General features: G+C 46.1%; 3 protein-coding genes across 3 annotated transcripts in view; 1 reads left to right on the top strand and 2 right to left on the bottom strand.

Annotated features, from left to right (window-relative positions):
• The window catches only part of LOC127925288 (trichohyalin-like), a 35,305-nt gene extending 31,417 nt beyond the window's left edge, over nt 1-3,888 (bottom strand). The window contains exons 1-3 of the mRNA XM_052510152.1: nt 3,793-3,888; nt 3,425-3,567; nt 2,375-2,941 (exon numbers count right to left, since the gene is read on the bottom strand). The gene's annotated coding sequence lies outside the window, so the exon portion shown is untranslated. The remainder of the gene's footprint in view (nt 1-2,374; nt 2,942-3,424; nt 3,568-3,792) is intronic.
• Nucleotides 3,847-15,962, bottom strand: LOC118383372 (uncharacterized). Its single transcript, XM_052510151.1, has 4 exons — nt 15,341-15,962; nt 6,869-7,039; nt 6,089-6,769; nt 3,847-3,927 (listed from the first exon to the last, which is right to left on the bottom strand). The coding sequence occupies exons 1-4, from the start codon at nt 15,494-15,496 to the stop codon at nt 3,847-3,849; spliced, it is 1,089 nt and encodes a 362-aa protein (XP_052366111.1). The 5' UTR covers nt 15,497-15,962.
• A 5,452-nt stretch (nt 15,963-21,414) lies between these two features.
• LOC127925301 (condensin complex subunit 3-like) overlaps nt 21,415-27,500 on the top strand; it is a 46,537-nt gene continuing 40,451 nt past the window's right edge. The window contains exons 1-3 of the mRNA XM_052510161.1: nt 21,415-21,485; nt 22,581-22,698; nt 24,117-24,332. Of these exons, the coding sequence (XP_052366121.1) occupies nt 22,591-22,698; nt 24,117-24,332 (324 nt within the window). The 5' untranslated portion in view covers nt 21,415-21,485; nt 22,581-22,590. The remainder of the gene's footprint in view (nt 21,486-22,580; nt 22,699-24,116; nt 24,333-27,500) is intronic.

Genomic DNA, 27,500 nt, shown 5'->3' with positions numbered 1-27,500 from the left:
GACCAGCTGTCTGTAATGTCTGGTTCTGTCTGTGACCAAGTCAGACCAGCTGTCTGTAATGTCTGGTTCTGTCTGGGACCCAGTCAGACCAGCTGTCTTTAATGTCTGGTTCTGTCTGGACCCAGACTAGCTGTCTGTAATGTCTGGTTCTGTCTGGGACCCAGTCAGACCAGCTGTCTGTAATGTCTGGTTCTGTCTGGACCCCAGTCAGACCAGCTGTCTGTAATGTCTGGTTCTGTCTGGGACCCAGTCAGACTAGCTGTCTGTAATGTCTGGTTCTGTCTGGACCCCAGTCAGACTAGCTGTCTGTAATGTCTGGTTCTGTCTGGGACCCAGTCAGACCAGCTGTCTGTAATGTCTGGTTCTGTCTGGGACCCAGTCAGACCAGCTGTCTGTAATGTCTGGTTCTGTCTGGGACCCAGTCAGACCAGCTGTCTGTAATGTCTGGTTCTGTCTGGGACCCAGTCAGACCAGCTGTCTGTAATGTCTGGTTCTGTCTGGGACCCAGTCAGACCAGCTGTCTGTAATGTCTGGTTCTGTCTGGACCCCAGTCAGACTAGCTGTCTATAATGTCTGGTTCTGTCTGGGACCCAGTCAGACCAGCTGTCTGTAATGTCTGGTTCTGTCTGGGACCCAGTCAGACCAGCTGTCTGTAATGTCTGGTTCTGTCTGGGACCCAGTCAGACCAGCTGTCTGTAATGTCTGGTTCTGTCTGGACCCCAGTCAGACCAGCTGTCTGTAATGTCTGGTTCTGTCTGGACCCAGTCAGACCAGCTGTCTGTAATGTCTGGTTCTGTCTGGGACCCAGTCAGACCAGCTGTCTGTAATGTCTGGTTCTGTCTGGGACCCAGTCAGACCAGCTGTCTGTAATGTCTGGTTCTGTCTGGACCCCAGTCAGACCAGCTGTCTGTAATGTCTGGTTCTGTCTGGACCCCAGTCAGACCAGCTGTCTGTAATGTCTGGTTCTGTCTGGGACCCAGTCAGACCAGCTGTCTGTAATGTCTGGTTCTGTCTGGACCCCAGTCAGACCAGCTGTCTGTAATGTCTGGTTCTGTCTGGGACCCAGTCAGACCAGCTGTCTGTAATGTCTGGTTCTGTCTGGACCCCAGTCAGACCAGCTGTCTGTAATGTCTGGTTCTGTCTGGGACCCAGTCAGACCAGCTGTCTGTAATGTCTGGTTCTGTCTGGGACCCAGTCAGACCAGCTGTCTGTAATGTCTGGTTCTGTCTGGGACCCAGTCAGACCAGCTGTCTGGTTCTGTCTGGGACCCAGTCAGACCAGCTGTCTGTAATGTCTGGTTCTGTCTGGGACCCAGTCAGACCAGCTGTCTGTAATGTCTGGTTCTGTCTGGGACCCAGTCAGACCAGCTGTCTGTAATGTCTGGTTCTGTCTGGGACCCAGTCAGACCAGCTGTCTGTAATGTCTGGTTCTGTCTGGACCCCAGTCAGACCAGCTGTCTGTAATGTCTGGTTCTGTCTGGGACCCAGTCAGACCAGCTGTCTGTAATGTCTGGTTCTGTCTGGGACCCAGTCAGACCAGCTGTCTGTAATGTCTGGTTCTGTCTGGGACCCAGTCAGACCAGCTGTCTGTAATGTCTGGTTCTGTCTGGGACCCAGTCAGACCAGCTGTCTGTAATGTCTGGTTCTGTCTGGGACCCAGTCAGACCAGCTGTCTATAATGTCTGGTTCTGTCTGGACCCCAGTCAGACCAGCTGTCTGTAATGTCTGGTTCTGTCTGGACCCCAGTCAGACCAGCTGTCTGTAATGTCTGGTTCTGTCTGGACCCCAGTCAGACCAGCTGTCTGTAATGTCTGGTTCTGTCTGGACCCAGTCAGACCAGCTGTCTGTAATGTCTGGTTCTGTCTGGGACCCAGTCAGACCAGCTGTCTGTAATGTCTGGTTCTGTCTGGGACCCAGTCAGACTAGCTGTCTGTAATGTCTGGTTCTGTCTGGGACCCAGTCAGACTAGCTGTCTGTAATGTCTGGTTCTGTCTGGGACCCAGTCAGACCAGCTGTCTATAATGTCTGGTTCTGTCTGGACCCCAGTCAGACCAGCTGTCTGTAATGTCTGGTTCTGTCTGGACCCCAGTCAGACCAGCTGTCTGTAATGTCTGGTTCTGTCTGGACCCCAGTCAGACCAGCTGTCTGTAATGTCTGGTTCTGTCTGGACCCAGTCAGACCAGCTGTCTGTAATGTCTGGTTCTGTCTGGGACCCAGTCAGACCAGCTGTCTGTAATGTCTGGTTCTGTCTGGGACCCGGTCAGACCAGCTGTCTGTAATGTCTGGTTCTGTCTGGACCCCAGTCAGACCAGCTGTCTGTAATGTCTGGTTCTGTCTGGGACCCGGTCAGACCAGCTGTCTCCAGTGTGTGTTACCTCTTGGTTTGTCCTCAGTGCTTCCTGGGCGTTGTGGAGCTCAGCTGCATGTTTCCTCATCACCTCTTCTATCGCCTTCTTCACCTGCTCCTTCAATCTCCTCCTTTCCTCGTTTGCCTGCTCCTTCAATCTCCTCCTTTCCTCGTCTGCCTGCTCCTTCAATCTCTTCTTCTCCCGGTTCAGACTCTCTCTCTGCTCCTCTACGAGCTCTGTGTTTCCTTCCATCTGTGTTGTCACTCTTCCTCTCTCTTCTTCTCTCTCTTTCTGCAGTCTGTCTCTCTCTTCTTCTCTCTCTTTCTGCAGTCTGTCTCTCTCTTCTTCTATCTCTTTCTGCAGTCTGTCTCTCTCTTCTTCTCTCTCTTTCTGCAGTCTGTCTCTCTCTTCTTCTATCTCTTTCTGCAGTCTGTCTTTCTCTTCTTCTCTCTCTTTCTCCAGTCTGTCTCTCTCTTCTTCTCTCTCTTTCTGCATTTGTTCCTTTTCCACCTCTGCGTGTTTCCGTTCTCTCCGGAGCTCCTCTGACTGAGCCCTCACCATCTCAGAACGCAGACTAGCCAGGGCCTCCGTATGCTGGACACACACACACACACACACACACACACACACACACACACACACACACACACACACACACACACACACACACACACACACACACACACACACACACACACACACACACACACACACACACACACACACACACACACACACACAGACACACACACACACGGTCAGAATGTTGTAACATTACAGGAATTCATTCAATGTTGGTGTGTGGATTTATGAATGTAGGCAGAGAGAGAGGGTGTGGGGGTCACATAAAAGGCCCATTGTGTGTGCGTGTCTCATTTTGTGTGTGTGTGTGTGTGTGTGTGTGTGTGTGTGTGTGTGTGTGTGTGTGTGTGTGTGTGTGTGTGTGTGTGTGTGTGTGTGTGTCTGTGTCTGTGTCTGTGTGTGTGTGTGTCTGTGTCTGTGTCTGTGTCTGTGTCTGTGTCTGTGTCTGTGTCTGTGTCTGTGTCTGTGTGTGTGTGTGTGTGTGTGTGTGTCTACCTGTCTGGCGTAGTCGTTGTTTCTCCCACTGCTCTGCAACTCCAGCTCTCTGTTCCTGCTCTGCAGTTTGTTCACCTGACCTTTCAACTCCTCCACGTTCACACACACACACCCCTCACACACACCACGACTCAGCAGCTCCTCTGACACACACACACACACACACACACGGAATGCACAAATACAGAAGGACGTACCTTTATTGAGTGATTGATTGGTGTATTAATTGTTTGATTGATTGAATAATTCATATTGTTTTATTAATGTATTGATGTATTAATTGATTAATTGATTCTTAGATAGTTTTATTAATGTATTTTTGCATTAATGTATTAATTGATTAATTTCTTGATTGGTTGATTGATTACCTGATTTGCTCTGCAGCTCCTCCTCCTGCAGCAGTAGTCTCTCTTTGGCCACGACTAACTCCTCCCATGCCCTCTTAGCCCCACCCTCTGCCCCCGAGACACGCCTCCTCCCCGACTCAACTCCTCCTCCAGGTCCTAGAGAGAGAGATGGTAGGAAGTAGAGGGTGAGGTTCACACAGGGAAACAGGAAGTAGAGGGTGAGGTTCACACAGGAAACAGGAAGTAGAGGGTGAGCTTCACACAGGGAAACAGGAAGTAAAGGGTGAGGTTCACACAGGGAAACAGGAAGTAGAGGGTGAGGTTGTTGGAGAATAATCAGAATTAGTTGGTAACATAGGTAAGATGTTTTATATTCATCATATGTTTGTAAGTTACTTCTCATCAGAATGTGTTTGTATAATACTGTGGCCGGGTTTGCAGTCATCTGTTCTCTGTCAAGACTAAGTTGCTTGGGCCGCAGAGAGGGGAGAGGTCAAGCGTGTATCTCTTGGCTCCACAATGTCTGTGTGCCAGTCAGGGTGTCTCTGTGATCTTGTCTCTAGGATGGATTTGATATATGCCTGTTGATATGGAGGATTTGTTTATGGTTCTGAGTTTGAGAAAAGCACATAGTTTAGGAGACAAAGCTGAACGATAAATTATGGCCAATGCTGTCTGGCTGTGTGTGTCTTTGCTATAAAGGATCTCAGTTGCAATGTGTAAGGGACTCTCAGAGAATTCATTTATAGACACTGAATTGATCTGAGAGTCACAGGGTTGTGATGGAGCTCATATAATTAAAAGATGGACTTTGTGATAACTAACTCTGACTTGTGTGTGGTTTGCTCTCGTGATTTGGTAAATAGAGGAAATTTCCACGACAAGGTTCACACAGGGAAACAGGAAGTAGCAGGGCTAGAAGGATGGATACACAGGAAACTATGTGACAGAGTCACTGGCTATATAAAGACTAGGATTCTCTCTCTATTAGGGTTAGGGGTTAGGTTTAGAGTTAGGGTTAGGGGTTAGGGTTCGGGTTTAGGTTTAGAGTTAGGGTTCGGGTTTAGAGTTAGGGTTAGGGGTTAGGGTTCGGGTTTAGGTTTAGAGTTGGGGTTAGGGTTTAGGTTTAGAGTTAGGGTTAGGGTTCGGGTTTAGAGTTAGGGTTAGGGGTTAGGGTTTAGGTTTAGGTTTAGGGTTTGGGGTTAGGGTTCGGGTTCGGGTTCAGGTTTAGAGTTAGGGTTAGGGGTTAGGGTTTGTGTTTAGGTTTAGGTTTAGAGTTAGGCCTAGGGGTTAGGGTTCGGGTTTAGAGTTAGGGTTAGGGGTTAGGGTTCGGGTTCAGGTTTAGAGTTAGGGGTTAGGTTTAGAGTTTGGGGTTAGGGTTCGGGGTTAGGTTTAGAGTTAGGGTTAGGGGTCAGGTTTAGAGTTAGGGTTCGGGGTTAGGTTTAGAGTTAGGGTTCAGGGTTAGGTTTAGAGTTAGGGTTAGGGGTTAGGTTTAGGGTTAGGGGTTATGTTTCGTTTTAGGGTTTGGGGTTAGAAGATGAATATTTTATTTAGTAAATTACAAACAAGCAAAAAGTGAATACTGGCACTGGAGGCTTACAGGTGGGGTGGTGATAAAACTGAAGGCGGCACACCTGAAATGCCACCTTCCACTATGCCGTCTGAGGATTACGGGTCAGGGAATAAATGTTTTTGTTCCCCAAAATGATAGTAAAACCCCAGTGTGAGTACCTGTATTCTGTCCTGTTAGGGTGAGTACCTGTATTCTGTCCTGTTAGGGTGAGTACCTGTATTCTGTCCTGTTAGGGTGAGTACCTGTATTCTGTCCTGTTAGGGTGAGTACCTGTATTCTGTCCTGTTAGGGTGAGTACCTGTATTCTGTCCTGTTAGGGTGAGTACCTGTATTCCGTCCTGTTAGGGTGAGTACCTGTATTCTGTCCTGTTAGGGTGAGTACCTGTATTCTGTCCTGTTAGGGTGAGTACCTGTATTCCGTCCTGTTAGGGTGAGTACCTGTATTCCGTCCTGTTAGGGTGAGTACCTGTATTCCGTCCTGTTAGGGTGAGTACCTGTATTCTGTCCTGTTAGGGGAGTACCTGTATTCTGTCCTGTTAGGGTGAGTACCTGTATTCTGTACTGTTAGGGTGAGTACCTGTATTCTGTCCTGTTAGGGGAGTACCTGTATTCTGTCCTGTTAGGGTGAGTACCTGTATTCTGTCCTGTTAGGGTGAGTACCTGTATTCTGTCCTGTTAGGGTGAGTACCTGTATTCTGTCCTGTTAGGGGGAGTACCTGTATTCCGTCCTGTTAGGGTGAGTACCTGTATTCTGTCCTGTAGTTTGGCAGCGTGTCTCTTGCTCTCGTTGAGTCGCTGCAGACTGCCCTCCATCTCTCCCTCCGCCTTCCTCACTCTCTCTCTCAGTACTGTACTCATCCCTCTCTTCTCCTCCTCCTCTCTCTCCTCCCTGCGCGCCTCCTCCATGCTCCTCTTCAACTCCTCCTTCTCCTCTGTCACCTCCTTCATCCTCGTCTCCCACTTCTCCCTCTCCTCTCTCATTGCTCTCTCCCTCTCCCACTTCTCCCTCTCCTCTCTCTCTGCTCTCTCCCTCTCCCACTTCTCCCTCTCCTCCCTCTCCTCTCTCCCTGCTCTCTCCCTCTCTTCCTCTGCTCGCTCCTTCCCTTTCCTCAGAGTCTTCACCTCCTCCGAGAGGAGTCGCATTCTCTCCGTCTCCTCCTCCTTCCCTTTCCCTCGCTCCTCTTCTCCTTTCCTCCGTAGTTCATCACATTGAACCCCCAGGCACTGCGCAGCCTCCCCAGCCGTCTCCAGCTCTCTCCCCAGTCGGAGACTCTCGTCGTGGGCCGTGTTGAGTTGGGCCTGGGTCTCCTGTCTCTCCAGCCCCAGAGCCTGGAGCTTTTCCTCATAGTCCCTCCTTAGCTCTGCCTCTACCCCACGATCCCTCTCCTCCGCCTGGACACGGTAGCTCTCAAAGTCTACCTGAACCTGGAGGCGTAGAGACACACAGAGTTAATTAAGCTGTGGTGTTCCACACTGGAACAGACTGGGTAACAGACGGAGATGTTGGACGGGCAGACGGGGTACCTGAGCTAGAGTTTCCTGCAGCTCTGAGAGGCGTGTCCTAAGCACTACCGACTCCTCCCCCTCGGTACACGTCCCCGTGGTAACCCGCCTCAGCTCTTCCTGGTGGGCGTGGCTGACGGCCTGAAGGGCCGCCTCCTGCTCTTCGTTCTTAGTGTTCAGAGAATAGATCACCTGACGTTTTGATTAAAAGAGGGGAGGACGGAGGTGAGACGAGAGGAAAGAGATTCATGTTCAGGTTGATATCTATCGATATCTATCGATATGATCAATCAGTAGCCATGTCTTAAATCACACGTTACTAGAGGTCATTCAGGATGTAAACAGTATATATTTTTAATATATATATATATTTTTTTTTACCTTTATTTAACCAGGCAAGTCAGTTAAGAACAAATTCTTATTTTCAATGACGGCCTAGGAACAGTGGGTTAACTGCCTTGTTCAGGGGGCAGAACGACAGATTTGTACCTTGTCAGCTTGGGATATGAACTTGCAACCTTTCGGTTACTAGTCCAACCACTAGACTACCCTCTGGAGGGGGGAGGGGTGTGTGTCTCTGTGTGTGTGGGTTACTACTCCAACCACTAGACTACCCTCTGGAGGGGGGGAGGGGTGTGTGTCTCTGTGTGGGTTACTACTCCAACCACTAGACTACCCTCTGGAGGGGGGGAGGGGTGTGTGTCTCTGTGTGGGTTACTACTCCAACCACGAGACTACCCTCTGGAGGGGGGAGGGGTGTGTGTCTCTGTGTGTGTTACTACTCCAACCACTAGACTACCCTCTGGAGGGGGGAGGGGTGTGTGTCTCTTGTTGGGTTACTACTCCAACCACTAGACTACCCTCTGGAGGGGGGAGGGGTGTGTGTCTCTGTGTGTGTGGGTTACTACTCCAACCACTAGACTACCCTCTGGAGGGGGGGAGGGGTGTGTGTCTCTGTGTGGGTTACTACTCCAACCACTAGATTACCCTCTGGAGGGGGAGGGGTGTGTGTCTCTTGTTGGGTTACTACTCCAACCACTAGACTACCCTCTGGAGGGGGGGAGGGGTGTGTGTGTGTGTGTGTGTGTGTGTGTGTGTGTGTGTGTGTGTGTGTGTGTGTGTGTGTGTGTGTGTGTGTGTGTGTGTGTGTGTGTGTGTGTGTGTGTGTGTGTGTGTGTGTGTGTGTGTGTACAACCGAGGAAGGTTTTATGGTGACTCCTCTCTGTCTGCGGTGCACGGGTGGAACATTACTGTCAGACATTCCCTGCATATCACCCTCCCCCCCCGCCCCACACCACCCAGCCTAGACGCTATTACCCAAGAGGCTTTAGTGAAGCCCTTACCACCCAGCCTAGACGCTATTACCCAAGAGGCTTTAGTGAAGCCACACCACCCAGCCTAGACGCTATTACCCAAGAGGCTTTAGTGAAGCCCTACCACCCAGCCTAGACGCTATTACCCAAGAGGCTTTAGTGAAGCCCTACCACCCAGCCTAGACGCTATTACCCAAGAGGCTTTAGTGAAGCCCTACCACCCAGCCTAGACGATATTACCCAATAACTAACATCCACTAACATGGACCCAAATACCATCTGTAGTATTAGGTCCAACTACCAGGCTCTCTATCCTCTGTCCTTAACCAGTAGTTTAACCAGTAGTTTAACCAGTAGTTTAACCAGTAGTTTAATCAGTAGTTTAACCAGTAGTTTAACCAGTTTAACCAGTAGTTTAACCAGTAGTTTAATCAGTAGTTTAACCAGTAGTTTAACCAGTAGTTTAACCAGTAGTTTGACCAGTAGTTTAATCAGTAGTTTAACCAGTAATTTAACCAGTAGTTTAACCAGTAGTTTAATCAGTAGTTTAACCAGTAGTTTAACCAGTAGTTTAACCAGTAGTTTAACCAGTAGTTTAATCAGTAGTTTAACCAGTAGTTTAATCAGTAGTTTAACCAGTAGTTTAACCAGTAGTTTAACCAGTAGTTTAATCAGTAGTTTAACCAGTAGTTTAATCAGTAGTTTAACCAGTAGTTTAACCAGTAGTTTAATCAGTAGTTTAACCAGTAGTTTAACCAGTAGTTTAACCAGTAGTTTAACCAGTAGTTTAACCAGTAGTTTAGTCAGTAGTTTAACCAGTAGTTTAATCAGTAGTTTACCCAGTAGTTTAACCAGTAGTTTAACCAGTAGTTTAATCAGTAGTTTAACCAGTAGTTTAACCAGTAGTTTAACCAGTAGTTTAACCAGTAGTTTAATCAGGTGTGTGTAGGGTACTGGAGGAGTAGTTTAACCAGTAGTTTAACCAGTAGTTTAACCAGTAGTTTAACCAGTAGTTTAATCAGTAGTTTAACCAGTAGTTTAACCAGTAGTTTAACCAGTAGTTTAACCAGTAGTTTAACCAGTAGTTTAATCAGGTGTGTGTAGGGTACTGGAGGAGTAGTTTAACCAGTAGTTTAACCAGTAGTTTAGTCAGTAGTTTAACCAGTAGTTTGACCAGTAGTTTAATCAGTAGTTTAACCAGTAGTTTAACCAGTAGTTTAGTCAGTAGTTTAACCAGTAGTTTAATCAGTAGTTTAACCAGTAGTTTAATCAGTAGTTTAACCAGTAGTTTAACCAGTAGTTTAATCAGTAGTTTAACCAGTAGTTTAACCAGTAGTTTAACCAGTAGTTTAACCAGGTGTGTGTAGGGTACTGGAGGAGTAGTTTAACCAGTAGTTTAACCAGTAGTTTAATCAGTAGTTTAACCAGTAGTTTAACCAGGTGTGTGTAGGGTACTGGAGGAGTAGTTTAACCAGTAGTTTAACCAGTAGTTTAATCAGTAGTTTAACCAGTAGTTTAATCAGTAGTTTAACCAGTAGTTTAACCAGTAGTTTAACCAGTAGTATAGCCAGTAGTTTAATCAGTAGTTTAACCAGTAGTTTAACCAGTAGTTTAACCAGTAGTTTAATCAGTAGTTTAACCAGTAGTTTACCCAGGTGTGTGTAGGGTACTGGAGGAGTAGTTTAACCAGTAGTTTAACCAGTAGTTTAACCAGTAGTTTAACCAGTAGTTTAACTAGTAGTTTAACCAGTAGTTTAATCAGTAGTTTAATCAGTAGTTTAACCAGTAGTTTAACCAGGTGTGTGTAGGGTACTGGAGGAGTAGTTTAACCAGTAGTTTAACCAGTAGTTTAACCAGTAGTTTAACCAGGTGTGTGTAGGGTACTGGAGGAGTAGTTTAACCAGTAGTTTAACCAGTAGTTTAACCAGTAGTTTAACCAGTAGTTTAATCAGTAGTTTAATCAGTAGTTTAACCAGTAGTTTAACCAGTAGTTTAATCAGTAGTTTAACCAGTAGTTGAACCAGTAGTTTAACCAGTAGTTTAGTCAGTAGTTTAACCAGTAGTTTACCCAGTAGTTTAATCAGTAGTTTAACCAGTAGTTTAACCAGTAGTTTAATCAGTAGTTTAACCAGGTGTGTGTAGGGTACTGGAGGAGTAGTTTAACCAGTAGTTTAACCAGTAGTTTAACCAGGTGTGTGTAGGGTACTGGAGGAGTAGTTTAACCAGTAGTTTAATCAGTAGTTTAACCAGTAGTTTAACCAGTAGTTTAACCAGTAGTTTAACCAGGTGTGTGTAGGGTACTGGAGGAGTAGTTTAACCAGTAGTTTAACCAGTAGTTTAGTCAGTAGTTTAACCAGTAGTTTACCCAGTAGTTTAATCAGTAGTTTAACCAGTAGTTTAATCAGTAGTTTAACCAGTAGTTTAACCAGGTGTGTGTAGGGTACTGGAGGAGTAGTTTAACCAGTAGTTTAACCAGTAGTTTAACCAGTAGTTTAACCAGTAGTTTAACCAGTAGTTTAACCAGTAGTTTAATCAGTAGTTTAACCAGTAGTTTAACCAGGTGTGTGTAGGGTACTGGAGGAGTAGTTTAACCAGTAGTTTAATCAGTAGTTTAACCAGTAGTTTAACCAGGTGTGTGTAGGGTACTGGAGGAGTAGTTTAATCAGTAGTTTAACCAGTAGTTTAATCAGTAGTTTAACTAGGTGTGTGTAGGGTACTGGAGGAGTAGTTTAACCAGTAGTTTAACCAGGTGTGTGTAGGGTACTGGAGGAGTAGTTTAACCAGGTGTGTGTAGGGTACTGGAGGAGTAGTTTAACCAGTAGTTTAACCAGTAGTTTAACCAGGTGTGTGTAGGGTACTGGAGGAGTAGTTTAACCAGTAGTTTAACCAGGTGTGTGTAGGGTACTGGAGGAGTAGTTTAACCAGTAGTTTAACCAGAGTTGAGGAACACTAACCTCTGTTATAGCAACTATCAGCCAATAGAAACAGACCAACACCTTCTAATAGCAACACTATCAGCCAATAGAAACAGACCAACACCTTCTAATAGAAACACTATCAGCCAATAGAAACAGACCAACACCTTCTAATAGTAACACTATCAGCCAATAGAAACAGACCAACACCTTCCAATAGCAACACTATCAGCCAATAGAAACAGACCAACACCTTCTAATAGCAACACTATCAGCCAATAGAAACAGACCAACACCTTCTAATAGCAACACTATTAGCCAATAGAAACAGAGCAACACCTTCTAATAGAAACACTATCAGCCAATAGAAACAGACCAACACCTTCCAATAGCAACACTATCAACCAATAGAAACAGACCAACACCTTCTAATAACAACACTATCAGCCAATAGAAACAGACCAACACCTTCTAATAGAAACACTATCAGCCAATAGAAACAGACCAACACCTTCTAATAGCAACACTATCAGCCAATAGAAACAGACCAACACCTAATAGAAACACTATCAACCAATAGAAACAGACCAACACCTTCTAATAGCAACACTATCAGCCAATAGAAACAGACCAACACCTTCTAATAACAACACTATCAACCAATAGAAACAGACCAACACCTTCTAATAGCAACACTATCAGCCAATAGAAACAGACCAACACCTTCTAATAACAACACTATCAGCCAATAGAAACAGACCAACACCTTCCAATAGCAACACTATCAGCCAATAGAAACAGACCAACACCTTCTAATAGTAACACTATCAGCCAATAGAAACAGACCAACACCTTCTAATAACAACACTATCAGCCAATAGAAACAGACCAACACCTTCCAATAACAACACTATCAGCCAATAGAAACAGACCAACACCTTCTAATAGTAACACTATCAGCCAATAGAAACAGACCAACACCTTCTAATAGAAACACTATCAGCCAATAGAAACAGACCAACACCTTCCAATAGCAACACTATCAGCCAATAGAAACAGACCAACACCTTCCAATAGCAACACTATCAGCCAATAGAAACAGACCAACACCTTCCAATAACAACACTATCAGCCAATAGAAACAGACCAACACCTTCTAATAGCAACACTATCAGCCAATAGAAACAGACCAACACCTTCTAATAGCAACACTATCAGCCAATAGAAACAGACCAACACCTTCCAATAGCAACACTATCAGCCAATAGAAACAGACCAACACCTTCTAATAGCAACACTATCAGCCAATAGAAACAGACCAACACCTTCTAATAGCAACACTATCAGCCAATAGAAACAGACCAACACCTTCTAATAGCAACACTATCAGCCAATAGAAACAGACCAACACCTTCCAATAGCAACACTATCAGCCAATAGAAACAGACCAACACCTTCTAATAGCAACACTATCAGCCAATAGAAACAGACCAACACCTTCCAATAGCAACACTATCAGCCAATAGAAACAGACCAACACCTTCTAATAGCAACACTATCAGCCAATAGAAACAGACCAACACCTTCTAATAACAACACTATCAGCCAATAGAAACAGACCACCAGTGATTTGTTTCCTGCATCAGGAGAATGGATCACGACTCCCAGGTCTTTTAGAAGAGATCATTGGTTCTGAGGGATCAATGAAGGATCTATAGAGGTGTTATAATGGGTTCAGACAGACAGACAGACAGACAGACAGACAGACAGACAGACAGACAGACAGACAGACAGACAGACAGGATCTATAGAGGTGTTATAATGGGTTCAGGAAGGCGGACAGACAGACAGACAGGCAGGCAGGCAGACAGACAGACAGACAGACAGACAGACAGACAGACAGACAGACAGACAGACAGACAGACAGACAGGATCTATAGAGGTGTTATAATGGGTTCAGGAAGGCGGACAGACAGACAGACAGGCAGGCAGGCAGACAGACAGACAGACAGACAGACAGACAGACAGGGCCAGCCTACCAGTGCTGATGAACATCAATTCTAATACACACAGACACAAACGCTGACCAGTCAAACTTCAGGCACCACTCACCTACACACACACACACACACACACACACACACACACACACACACACACACACACACACACACACACACACACACACACACACACACACACACACACACACACACACACACACACACACACACACACACACACACTGATTGTCATCTACACACACACACACACATAGACACACACACTGATTGTCACCTACACACACACACACACACACACACACACACACACACACACACACACATAGACACACACACTGATTGTCATCTACACACAGAGTGAGTGAACGCGGGACGATGGAGGAGCCATAACCGCATTGTCACGAGTCTTACCAGCTGAGTTATCTATCTCTCTGTCCAGTCTTACCAGCTGAGTTATCTATCTATCTCTCTGTCCAGTCTTACCAGCTGAGTTATCTATCTCTCTCTCTGTCCAGTCTTACCAGCTGAGTTATCTATCTCTCTCTCTGTCCAGTCTTACCAGCTGAGTTATCTATCTCTCTGTCCAGTCTTACCAGCTGAGTTATCTATCTCTCTGTCCAGTCTTACCAGCTGAGTTATCTATCTCTCTGTCCAGTCTTACCAGCTGAGTTATCTATCTCTCTGTCCAGTCTTACCAGCTGAGTTATCTATCTCTCTGTCCAGTCTTACCAGCTGAGTTATCTATCTCTCTGTCCTGTCTTACCAGCTGAATTATCTATCTCTCTGTCCAGTCTTACCAGCTGAGTTATCTATCTCTCTCTCTGTCCAGTCTTACCAGCTGAGTTATCTATCTCTCTCTCTGTCCAGTCTTACCAGCTGAGTTATCTATCTCTCTGTCCAGTCTTACCAGCTGAGTTATCTATCTCTCTCTCTGTCCAGTCTTACCAGCTGAGTTATCTATCTCTCTCTCTGTCCAGTCTTACCAGCTGAGTTATCTATCTCTCTGTCCAGTCTTACCAGCTGAGTTATCTATCTCTCTGTCCAGTCTTACCAGCTGAGTTATCAATCTCTCTCTCTGTCCAGTCTTACCAGCTGAGTTATCTATCTATCTCTCTGTCCAGTCTTACCAGCTGAGTTATCAATCTCTCTCTCTGTCCAGTCTTACCAGCTGAGTTATCTATCTCTCTCTCTGTCCAGTCTTACCAGCTGAGTTATCTATCTCTCTGTCCAGTCTTACCAGCTGAGTTATCTATCTCTCTGTCCAGTCTTACCAGCTGAGTTATCAATCTCTCTCTCTGTCCAGTCTTACCAGCTGAGTTATCTATCTCTCTCTCTGTCCAGTCTTACCAGCTGAGTTATCTATCTCTCTCTCTGTCCCATCTTACCAGCTGAGTTATCTATCTCTCTGTCCAGTCTTACCAGCTGAGTTATCAATCTCTCTCTCTGTCCAGTCTTACCAGCTGAGTTATCTATCTCTCTCTCTGTCCAGTCTTACCAGCTGAGTTATCAATCTCTCTCTCTGTCCAGTCTTACCAGCTGAGTTATCTATCTCTCTGTCCAGTCTTACCAGCTGAGTTATCTATCTCTCTGTCCAGTCTTACCAGCTGAGTTATCTATCTCTCTGTCCAGTCTTACCAGCTGAGTTATCTATCTATCTCTCTGTCCAGTCTTACCAGCTGAGTTATCTATCTCTCTCTCTGTCCAGTCTTACCGAGCTGAGCTCTCTTTATCTATCTCTCTGTCTAGTCTTACCTAGCTGAGCTCTCTTTATCTATCTCTCTGTCTAGTCTTACCTAGCTGAGCTCTCTTTATCTATCTCTCTGTCTAGTCTTACCTAGCTGAGCTCTCTTTATCTATCTCTCTGTCTAGTCTTACCTAGCTGAGCTCTCTTTATCTATCTCTCTGTCCAGTCTTACCTAGCTGAGTTATCTATCTCTCTCTCTGGTTAGCTGAGCTAAATCTTCTATCTCCCCTGTCTCATACCTTGGTTATCTGAGCTATATCTTCTATCTTCCCTGTCTCATACCTTGGTTATCTGAGCTATATCTTCTATCTCCCCTGTCTCATACCTTGGTTATCTGAGCTATATCTTCTATCTCCCCTGTCTCATACCTTGGTTAGCTGAGCTGTATCTTCTATCTCCCCTGTCTCATACCTTGGTTAGCTGAGCTATATCTTCTATCTCCCCTGTCTCATACCTTGGTTATCTGAGCTATATCTTCTATCTCCCCTGTCTCATACCTTGGTTAGCTGAGCTATCTTCTTGCACATCTTGCCATGCATCTGATAGTCATACAGCTCCTGCTCTATGTTCGGTAAGTCTGCTGCAGTCCCGTTAAGGCTACCGGAGCCTGGCCCGGGGGGCTGCGGGGCTTTACCGGCACCCGAAGCCATCATAATCCCCACGAGACAACTTCCACCAGCTATTAGGATCCAAATGAATAATGGAACAAAAGGAAATTCCCGGTAATGCTCTCTCTCCGGTTTGCCTCAGAGGTGTGTGTGTTTCTTCCTTCTGTGAGTGAATAACGATCCCCTCCGCTGCGGCGGAAAAGCAGCCAGCGCAATAGTCATGGTGAGAAACGTAAATCGGTGAGGTTCTCTCGCCAACTTGCTTTCCCCTCTCTCTCCTCTGCCCAGTGCTCGCTGCGCGGAGGTCACCGGCTCCAATTCCATCGGGGACGCGCTTGCCTCACGATCAGCAGTCCCACCGCTGTCTGTCAACCGATTTGTTTTCTTATTTTAACCCGGGAGCGCTCGAGGATGAAGGCATGTGTCCCGACCACCTGTCTCTCGAGCAGCAGGGGCGGAGAGGGCGTATGGAACATTACCGTAGACAGCTCGCGCTCTCCCTCTCGAGCAGAGCGCACTGCTGCAGTGCTGCTTACGCCCCTCCCCGGTTCTGCTGTAGTGTCGATCCACACTCACACAAAACACACGCACGCACGCACACACACAAACACACACACACACAGGATGAAAGGCGTTTCAATTAATCAATTGACTTATTGCAGGAGTATTTGCAGGTGAACTCCCTGCCTATTCCAGTGATAAGTCTGTTTAATAAGTCCATGTTTATTATTCTAGACCTATTCACTAGGTCCAGTATAGCCTCTATCAACGTTTTGGTTCAAAAGAGATTCTATCCTGTATCACATTATATCCCGTATCACATTCTATCCTGTATCACATTCTATCCTGTATCACATTCTATCCTGTATCACATTCTATCCTATATCACATTCTATCCTGTATCACATTCTATCCTGTATCACATTCTATCCTGTATCACATTCTATCCTAGATCACATTCTATCCTGTATCACATTCTATCCTGTATCACATTCTATCCTGTATCACATTCTATCCTGTATCACATTCTATTCTTTATCACATTCTATCCTGTATCACATTCTATCCTAGATCACATTCTATCCTAGATCACATTCTATCCTATATCACATTCTATCCTGTATCACATTCTATCCTATATCACATTCTATACTGTATCACATTCTATCCTGTATCACATTCTATCCTAGATCACATTCTATCCTATATCACATTCTATTCTTTATCACATTCTATCCTAGACCACATTCTATCCTATATCACATTCTATCCTGTATCACATTCTATCCTATATCACAATCTATCCTGTATCACATTCTATCCTGTATCACATTCTATCCTGTATCACATTCTATCCTATATCACATTCTATCCTGTATCACATTCTATCCTGTATCACATTCTATCCTGTATCACATTCTATCCTATATCACATTCTATCCTGTATCACATTCTATCCTGTATCACATTCTATCCTGTATCACATTCTATCCTGTATCACATTCGATCCTGTATCACATTCTATCCTGTATCACATTCTATCCTGTATCACATTCTATCCTAGATCACATTCTATCCTGTATCACATTCTATCCTATATCACATTCTATCCTGTATCACATTCTATCCCATATCACATTCTATCCTATATCACATTCTATCCTGTATCACATTCTATCCTGTATCACATTCTATTTTCATGTTAACTAAACATGTCCATTAGTTATATATATATCCACATTTTAAGGTAGACTAGTTGTTAGAGTGTAGAGGAGGCAGGTAGCCTAGTGGTTAGAGTGTAGAGGAGGCAGGTAGCCTAGTGGTTAGAGTGTAGAGGAGGCAGGTAGTCTAGTGGTTAGAGTGTAGAGGAGGCAGGTAGCCTAGTGGTTAGAGTGTAGAGGAGGCAGGTAGCCTAGTGGTTAGAGTGTAGAGGAGGCAGGTAGTCTAGTGGTTAGAGTGTAGAGGAGGCAGGTAGCCTAGTGGTTAGAGTGTAGAGGAGGCAGGTAGCCTAGTGGTTAGAGTGTAGAGGAGGCAGGTAGCCTAGTGGTTAGAGTGTAGAGGTAGGCAGTCTAGTGGTTAGAGTGTAGAGGAGGCAGGTAGCCTAGTGGTTAGAGTGTAGAGGAGGCAGGTAGACTAGTTGTTAGAGTGTAGAGGAGGCAGGTAGCCTAGTGGTTAGAGTGTAGAGGAGGCAGGTAGCCTAGTGGTTAGAGTGTAGAGGAGGCAGGTAGTCTAGTGGTTAGAGTGTAGAGGAGGCAGGTAGCCTAGTGGTTAGAGTGTAGAGGAGGCAGGTAGCCTAGTGGTTAGAGTGTAGAGGAGGCAGGTAGTCTAGTGGTTAGAGTGTAGAGGAGGCAGGTAGCCTAGTGGTTAGAGGAGGCAGGTAGCCTAGTGGTTAGAGTGTAGAGGAGGCAGGTAGTCTAGTGGTTAGAGTGTAGAGGAGGCAGGTAGCCTAGTGGTTAGAGGAGGCAGGTAGCCTAGTGGTTAGAGTGTAGAGGAGGCAGGTAGCCTAGTGGTTAGAGTGTAGAGGAGGCAGGTAGCCTAGTGGTTAGAGTGTAGAGGAGGCAGGTAGCCTAGTGGTTAGAGTGTAGAGGAGGCAGGTAGTCTAGTGGTTAGAGCGTTGGACTAGTAACCGGAAGGTTGCAAGTTCATACCCCCGAGCTGACAAGGTACAAATCTGTCGTTCTGCCCCCTGAACAGGCAGTTAACCCACTGTTCCCAGGCCGTCATTGAAAATAAGAATTTGTTCATAACCGACTTGCCTGGTTAAATAAAGGTCAAACAAAAATACCTTTAACTAGACACCTCAGTTAAGATCAAATGCTTATTTACAATGACAGGCCTGACGACTCTGGGCCAAATGTGCCTATGGGACTCCCAATCACGGGCCGGTGGTGATACAGCCTGGATTCGAACCAGGGTGTCTGTAGTGACTCCTCTAGCACTGAGATGCAGTGCACTTGGACCTCTGTGATACAGCCTGGATTCGAACCAGGGTGTCTGTAGTGACGCCTCTAGCACTGAGATGCAGTGCCTTTAGACCTCTGTGATACAGCCTGGATTCGAACCAGGGTGTCTGTAGTGACTCCTCTAGCACTGAGATGCAGTGCCCTTGGACCTCTGTGATACAGCCTGGATTCGAACCAGGGTGTCTGTAGTGACGCCTCTAGCACTGAGTTTCAGTGCCTTTAGACCTCTGTGATACAGCCTGGATTCGAACCAGGCTCTGTAGTTTTGACCTCTGTGATACAGCCTGGATTCGAACCAGGCTCTGTAGTTTAGACCTCTGTGATACAGCCTGGATTCAAACCAGGCTCTGTAGTTTAGACCTCTGCGATACAGCCTGGATTCGAACCAGGCTCTGTAGTTTAGACCTCTGTGATACAGCCTGGATTCGAACCAGGATCTGTAGTGATACAAGCTGCTGTATATCCATTACTATTCTATCACTCTTTACATCCTGTAGTTCCCGCTGCTGACCTCAATAACAGGAATACAGTGGTTTGGTGAGCAGAGACAGAGTGGAGCCTCGTGCCCTTCCCACGGGTGTGTTCTGTTCTGACCTCCATTCCTTACCGTACAGCTGCCAGCGCGCCAACAGCTGCGGCCTTCACAGCCCGGGAAACAACAGACAGGCAGACAGACGGCATGCAGATAGAGACACACTGAAAGTATTCAGACCCCTTGACTTTTATCCACATTTTGTAACTTTACAGCCTTTATTCTAAAATGGATTTACATTTTTATTTAAAAAAAAAATTCCCACTCATCAATCTTCACACAATATCCCATAATGACAAAACAAAAACAGTTTGTTATAAACTTTAGCAAGTCTATAAAATAAATAACACATTTAGGCTTACTCAAAATAGAAAAATAAGTACATTTCACATTTCAGAAAATATTTTATTTATGGCAGTCTCAGCTCATGTCATGCAGGCAGATAAATGTCCATTGTGAGGGGCAGGGCGATGGATGGGGCAGGCAGATAAATGCCCATTGTGAGGGGCAGGGCGATGGAGGCCCAGGTGGATAAAAGTCCATTGTAGCTCAGGGGCATGGCGCTTGTAACGCCAGGGTAGTGGGTTCGATCCCGAGGCACACATGACTGTAAGTCGCTTGTGAGGGCAAAGCGCGCTGGCATATATTATTATTATTATAAATGTCCATTGTGAGGGGCAGGGCGATGGAGGCCCAGGCGGATAAATGCCCATTGTGAGGGGCAGGGTGATGGATGGGGCAGGCAGACAAATGTCCATTGTGAGGGGCAGGGTGATGGATGGGGCAGGCAGACGAATGTCCATTGTGAGGGGCAGGGCGATGGAGGCCCAGGTGGATAAAAGTCCATTGTGAGGGGCAGGGCGATGGAGGCCCAGGTGGATAACTGTCCATTGTGAGGGGCAGGGCGATGGAGGCCCAGGTGGATAAAAGTCCATTGTGAGGGGCAGGGCGATGGAGGCCCAGGCGGATAAATGTCCATTGTGAGGGGAAGGGCGATGGAGGCCCAGGCGGATAAATGTCCATTGTGAGGGTCAGGGCGATGGAGGCCCAGGCGGATAAATGTCCATTGTGAGGGGCAGGGCGATGGAGGCCCAGGCGGATAAATGTCCATTGTGAGGGGCAGGGCGATGGAGGCCCAGGCGGATAAATGCCCACTGTGAGGGGCAGGGCGATGGAGGCCCAGGCGGATAACTGTCCATTGTGAGGGGCAGGGCGATGGATGGGGCAGGCAGATAAATGTCCATTGTGAGGGGCAGGGCGATGGAGGCCCAGGTGGATAACTGTCCATTGTGAGGGGCAGGGCAATGGAGGCCCAGGCGGATAAATGCCCATTGTGAGGGGCAGGGCGATGGAGGCCCAGGCGGATAAAAGTCCATTGTGAGGGGCAGGGCGATGGAGGCCCAGGCAGATAAATGTCCATTGTGAGGGGCAGGGCGATGGAGGCCCAGGCGGATAACTGTCCATTGTGAGGGGCAGGGCGATGGATGGGGCAGGCAGATAAAGTCCATTGTGAGGGGCAGGGCGATGGAGGCCCAGGCGGATAACTGTCCATTGTGAGGGGCAGGGCAATGGAGGCCCAGGTGGATAAATGCCCATTGTGAGGGGCAGGGCGATGGAGGCCCAGGCGGATAAATGCCCATTGTGAGGGGCAGGGCGATGGAGGCCCAGGCGGATAAATGCCTATTGTGAGGGGCAGGGCGATGGAGGCCCAGGCGGATAAATGTCCATTGTGAGGGGCAGGGCGATGGAGGCCCAGGCGGATAAATGTCCATTGTGAGGGGCAGGGCGATGGAGGCCCAGGCGGATAAATGTCCATTGTGAGGGGCAGGGCGATGGAGGCCCAGGCGGATAAATGTCCATTGTGAGGGGCAGGGCGATGGAGGCCCAGGCGGATAACTGTCCATTGGCGGCGAGGGCAGGGAGGATAAATGTCCATTGTGGGGTGAAGGGGGTTATATTTGCAATTTTTATGAGGGCCTAGAGAACCCGCTATAGTGCTTTCAGGGGCGTCATGCACCCCCAAAATCGGAGGAGGCACAAAGAAGTACTAGGGGGGAACACGATGCATTTTTCAAACGGATCTGTTAGGGCCAAAGTAGTGGGAAGGGGTGGTGGGTTTGTTGGGGATAGTGTTGTGTATTTAGGGTTAGATGGTGGTGCAATTATTTATTTTCCCATTTTTTGTAAAAAAAACACCAAATATTATTCGCACTCGGACTTGTGAAAGGTCGGAAAGCCACATGATGAGGGAGGGGGCAAAAATATTTTTTACAAGGAGCTGGGTAGAGACTTTTTTTTCTTCTATTGTGTTATTGACTGTACGTTTGTTTATTCCATGTGTCACTCTGTGTTGTTGTTTGTGTCACACTGCTTTGCTTTATCTTGGTCTGGCCGTCCTGGTTAAATTAAGGTGAAATAAAATAAAATAAATAGAAGGGGAATGACGTAGTCAACGCTAATCTCGCCTCTCGCGAGACTGGCAGTTACATTTGAAAACAGGCGGCAGACGCAGAAACGACTCGAGTTGTCAACAGAGCAAGTAAGAACAAACGGAAATCGCAATTTATTATTGATCTGTTATTTATTTACGAGATAAACTATATTGGCAATATTAATGCTTTAGGTGAAACATACGATTCCCCGGTTTTCCAACCTCTTTGGTACTTCTTGAGACGGATGTTTTTCCTGTCCGAAGGGAGCTTGAGGAGTGGCTGGAGGGATGAGAAACGTTAGCCGGTTAGCTAGCTATTTATTTAGCTTTTAAAACAAGTTAATTAATTGGATAATAGAGGACTTTATGTGAGAACTATTCTAGCCGAAGAGCACGGGTGAGATATTCGTCTGGAATAGTGAAACGGTGTCATTTTTAAAGAAAGTTTAGCTAATGAAAACTAGAGGTAGAAAACCAACGTCGTTAATACTGTAGCTGCTACGACTATGGTAGCTAAATAACGTTACTAGGTAACTAAATAACGTTACTAGGTAACTAAATAACGTTACTAGGTAACTAAATAACGTTACTAGGTAACTAAATAGCGTTACTAGGTAACTAAATAGCGTTACTAGGTAACTAAATAGCGTTACTAGGTAACTAAATAGCGTTACTAGGTAACTAAATAGCGTTACTAGGTAACTAAATAGCGTTACTAGGTAACTAAATAGCGTTACTAGGTAACTAAATAGCGTTACTAGGTAACTAAATAACGTTACTAGGTAACTAAATAACGTTACTAGGTAACTAAATAACGTTACTAGGTAACTAAGTCACGTTACTAGGTAACTAAGTCACGTTACTAGGTAACTAAGTCACGTTACTAGGTAACTAAGTCACGTTACTAGGTAACTAAGTCACGTTACTAGGTAACTAAGTCAATAACTAAGTCACGTTACTAGGTAACTAAATCACGTTACTAGGTAACTAAATTAACGTCCAATAGCCACAAACAATGCTTGTTGTTGGATGTTTAACTCAATATTCCGGTCACACACATCGACTGTTTCCCTTCATTGTAGAATACGTTAACTAGGCTTATCGTCGTCTTGTTGTCGTTGTGCTAACTAGCCAGCTGGTGTAGTTTTAATGCCTGTGTTTGTTTGAATGATAAGGTTGTAGCTGTCAGTTTTGTTTCTCCAGGAGAGAAAAGATGACTGGAGAAAGTGAGTTGGCGATAAAAGAGGCGTTTCAACGCGCTCAGAAAGGACACAACAACAAGGCTAAACTGGTGGCCAGTCTCAAGAACACATACAACAAGGTACACACGCCGATAAACACACACACATACTGTACAACAAGGTACACACGCCTATAAACACACACAAACACACACACACATACTGTACAACAAGGTACACACACCTATAAACACACACACATACTGTACAACAAGGTACACACGCCGATAAACACACACACACATACTGTACAACAAGGTACACACGCCGATAAACACACACACACACATACTGTACAACAAGGTACACACGCCTATAAACACACACACACACACATACTGTACAACAAGGTACACACGCCGATAAACACACACACACACATACTGTACAACAAGGTACACACGCCGATAAACACACACACACACACAACAAGGTACTAAACACACACACACATACTGTACAACAAGGTACACACGCCGATAAACACACACAAACACACACACACATACTGTACAACAAGGTACACACGCCGATAAACACACACACACATACTGTACAACAAGGTACACACGCCGATAAACACACACACACACACACATACTGTACAACAAGGTACACACGCCGATAAACACACAAAAACACACACACACATACTGTACAACAAGGTACACACGCCGATAAACACACAAAACACACACACACATACTGTACAACAAGGTACACACACCTATAAACACACACACATACTGTACAACAAGGTACACACGCCGATAAACACACACACACACATACTGTACAACAAGGTACACACACATGTTTAAATCACTGTTTCTGTTAATCCTCTTTAACAAAGAGAACCACCATCCTTACCCAACCTGCTTTCTGTGTGTCTGTCCTGTGTACCTGTCTGTCCCTGTGTCTGCCTGCCTGTCCTGTGTACCTGTCTGTCCTGTGTACCTGTCTGTCCTGTGTACCTGTCTGTCCTGTGTACCTGTCTGTCCAAGATACCTGTCTGTCCTGTGTACCTGTCTGTCCCTGTGTGTCTCCCTGTCTGTCCTGTGTACCTGTCTGTCCCCGTGTGTCTGCCTATCTGTCCTGTGTAGTCTGTCCCTGTGTGTCTGCCTGTCTGTCCTGTGTACCTGTCTGTCCCCGTGTGTCTGTCCTGTGTGTCCTGTGTACCTGTCTGTCCCCGTGTGTCTGCCTGTCTGTCCTGTGTACCTGTCTGTCCCCGTGTGTCTGCCTGTCTGTCCTGTGTACCTGTCTGTCCCCGTGTACCTGTCTGTCCCCGTGCCTGTCTGTCCCTGTGTACCTGTCTGTCCCCGTGTACCTGTCTGTCCCTGTGTGTGTCTGTCCCTGTGTACCTGTCTGTCCTGTGTACCTGTCTGTCCTGTGTACCTGTCTGTCTCCGTGTGTCTGTCCTGTCTGCCTGTCTGTCCTGTGTACCTGTCTGTCCCTGTGTGCCTGTCTGTCCCTGTGTACCTGTCTGTCCTGTCTCTAGTTAGAGGACAAGACATTGTTCCACGAGGAGTTTATCCAGTACCTGAAACATGCCATGATCGTGTACAAGAGAGAACCGGCCGTGGAAAACGTGATCGAGTTCGTCTCCAAATTCTCCACCAGCTTCCATACGCCTTCCGCCGAGGGAGGGGAGGATGAGGATGAAGAAGAGGACGAGAACCCCTTCCTCAGTTACATGTTCAACTTCCTGTTGGAGGTAGGACAACTCTTGAGTCCCGAACGATCTCTTCTGTACTGCATTGCTTTAACCAGGGCCCTATGGTAGTAGACTAGGGCTGTGATCTATCTCTTCTGTACTGCATTGCTTTAACCAGGGCCCTATGGTAGTAGACTAGGGCTGTGATCTATCTCTTCTGTACTGCATTGCTTTAACCAGGGCTCTATGGTAGTAGACTAGGGCTGTGATCTATCTCTTCTGTACTGCATTGCTTTAACCAGGGCCCTATGGTAGTAGACTAGGGCTGTGATCTATCTCTTCTGTACTGCATTGCTTTAACCAGGGCTCTATGGTAGTAGACTAGGGCTGTGATCTATCTCTTCTGTACTGCATTGCTTTAACCAGGGCCCTATGGTAGTAGACTAGGGCTGTGATCTATCTCTTCTGTACTGCATTGCTTTAACCAGGGCCCTATGGTAGTAGACTAGGGCTGTGATCTATCTCTTCTGTACTGCATTGCTTTAACCAGGGCCCTATGGTAGTAGACTAGGGCTGTGATCTATCTCTTCTGTACTGCATTGCTTTAACCAGGGCCCTATGGTAGTAGACTAGGGCTGTGATCTATCTCTTCTGTACTGCATTGCTTTAACCAGGGCCCTATGGTAGTAGACTAGGGCTGTGATCTATCTCTTCTGTACTGCATTGCTTTAACCAGGGCTCTATGGTAGTAGACTAGGGCTGTGATCTATCTCTTCTGTACTGCATTGCTTTAACCAGGGCCCTATGGTAGTAGACTAGGGCTGTGATCTATCTCTTCTGTACTGCATTGCTTTAACCAGGGCCCTATGGTAGTAGACTAGGGCTGTGATCTATCTCTTCTGTACTGCATTGCTTTAACCAGGGCCCTATGGTAGTAGACTAGGGCTGTGATCTATCTCTTCTGTACTCCATTGCTTTAACCAGGGCCCTATGGTAGTAGACTAGGGCTGTGATGTATCTCTTCTGTACTGCATTGCTTTAACCAGGGCTCTATGGTAGTAGACTAGGGCTGTGATCTATCTCTTCTGTACTCCATTGCTTTAACCAGGGCCCTATGGTAGTAGACTAGGGCTGTGATCTATCTCTTCTGTACTGCATTGCTTTAACCAGGGCCCTATGGTAGTAGACTAGGGCTGTGATCTATCTCTTCTGTACTCCATTGCTTTAACCAGGGCCCTATGGTAGTAGACTAGGGCTGTGATCTATCTCTTCTGTACTCCATTGCTTTAACCAGGGCCCTATGGTAGTAGACTAGGGCTGTGATCTATCTCTTCTGTACTGCATTGCTTTAACCAGGGCCCTATGGTAGTAGACTAGGGCTGTGATCTATCTCTTCTGTACTCTTTAACTGGTAGTAAACTAGGGCATTATCTCTTCTGCTTTGCTTTAACCAGGGCCCTATGGTAGTAGACTAGGGCTGTGATCTATCTCTTCTGTACTCCATTGCTTTAACCAGGGCTCTATGGTAGTAGACTAGGGCTGTGATCTATCTCTTCTGTACTCCATTGCTTTAACCAGGGCTCTATGGTAGTAGACTAGGGCTGTGATCTATCTCTTCTGTACTGCATTGCTTTAACCAGGGCTCTATGGTAGTAGACTAGGGCTGTGATCTATCTCTTCTGTACTGCATTGCTTTAACCAGGGCCCTATGGTAGTAGACTAGGGCTGTGATCTATCTCTTCTGTACTGCATTGCTTTAACCAGGGCCCTATGGTAGTAGACTAGGGCTGTGATCTATCTCTTCTGTACTCCATTGCTTTAACCAGGGCTCTATGGTAGTAGACTAGGGCTGTGATCTATCTCTTCTGTACTGCATTGCTTTAACCAGGGCTCTATGGTAGTAGACTAGGGCTGTGATCTATCTCTTCTATACTGCATTGCTTTAACCAGGGCTCTATGGTAGTAAACTAGGGCTGTGATCTATCTCTTCTGTACTCCATTGCTTTAACCAGGGCCCTATGGTAGTAGACTAGGGCTGTGATCTATCTCTTCTGTACTGCATTGCTTTAACCAGGGCCCTATGGTAGTAGACTAGGGCTGTGATCTATCTCTTCTGTACTGCATTGCTTTAACCAGGGCTCTATGGTAGTAGACTAGGGCTGTGATCTATCTCTTCTGTACTGCATTGCTTTAACCAGGGCTCTATGGTAGTAGACTAGGGCTGTGATCTATCTCTTCTGTACTGCATTGCTTTAACCAGGGCTCTATGGTAGTAGACTAGGGCTGTGATCTATCTCTTCTGTACTGCATTGCTTTAACCAGGGCCCTATGGTAGTAGACTAGGGCTGTGATCTATCTCTTCTGTACTGCATTGCTTTAACCAGGGCTCTATGGTAGTAGACTAGGGCTGTGATCTATCTCTTCTGTACTGCATTGCTTTAACCAGGACCCTATGGTAGTAGACTAGGGCTGTGATCTATCTCTTCTGTACTGCATTGCTTTAACCAGGACCCTATGGTAGTAGACTAGGGCTGTGATCTATCTCTTCTGTACTGCATTGCTTTAACCAGGGCCCTATGGTAGTAGACTAGGGCTGTGATCTATCTCTTCTGTACTCCATTGCTTTAACCAGGGCCCTATGGTAGTAGACTAGGGCTGTGATCTATCTCTTCTGTACTGCATTGCTTTAACCAGGGCCCTATGGTAGTAGACTAGGGCTGTGATCTATCTCTTCTGTACTGCATTGCTTTAACCAGGGCCCTATGGTAGTAGACTAGGGCTGTGATCTATCTCTTCTGTACTGCATTGCTTTAACCAGGACCCTATGGTAGTAGACTAGGGCTGTGATCTATCTCTTCTGTACTAATGGTTATAGAGGACATGATAATGGTTATAGAGGACAGGTTGATATCTAGATGTATTGAGGTAACACCACACAGTGTGATGTGATAATGGTGACAGAGGACAGGTTGATATCTAGATTTATTGAGGTAACACCACACAGTGTGATGTGATAATGGTGACAGAGGACATATTTGTTTTGTGCAGAAAACTGAGTAGAATTTAGAGTTACTTGTTTAACTTAATGAGCTGGGATGTCTGTCCAGGCAAATAGTTTGTCATAAAACCGTTAGCATTTAGCTAGCGTTCACTATGGGATTTTACATGTACTCGTTAGCATTGCTAACCCTCAGATTGAACATTAGTGTGTTGAATGGCAATGAACTA

Source organism: Oncorhynchus keta, unplaced genomic scaffold, assembly GCF_023373465.1.
Source record: "Oncorhynchus keta strain PuntledgeMale-10-30-2019 unplaced genomic scaffold, Oket_V2 Un_contig_5411_pilon_pilon, whole genome shotgun sequence".
Taxonomy (NCBI): domain Eukaryota; kingdom Metazoa; phylum Chordata; class Actinopteri; order Salmoniformes; family Salmonidae; genus Oncorhynchus; species Oncorhynchus keta.
Note: the sequence above shows the minus strand (reverse complement) of the source record. Positions and strands in the feature narration are given on the sequence as shown.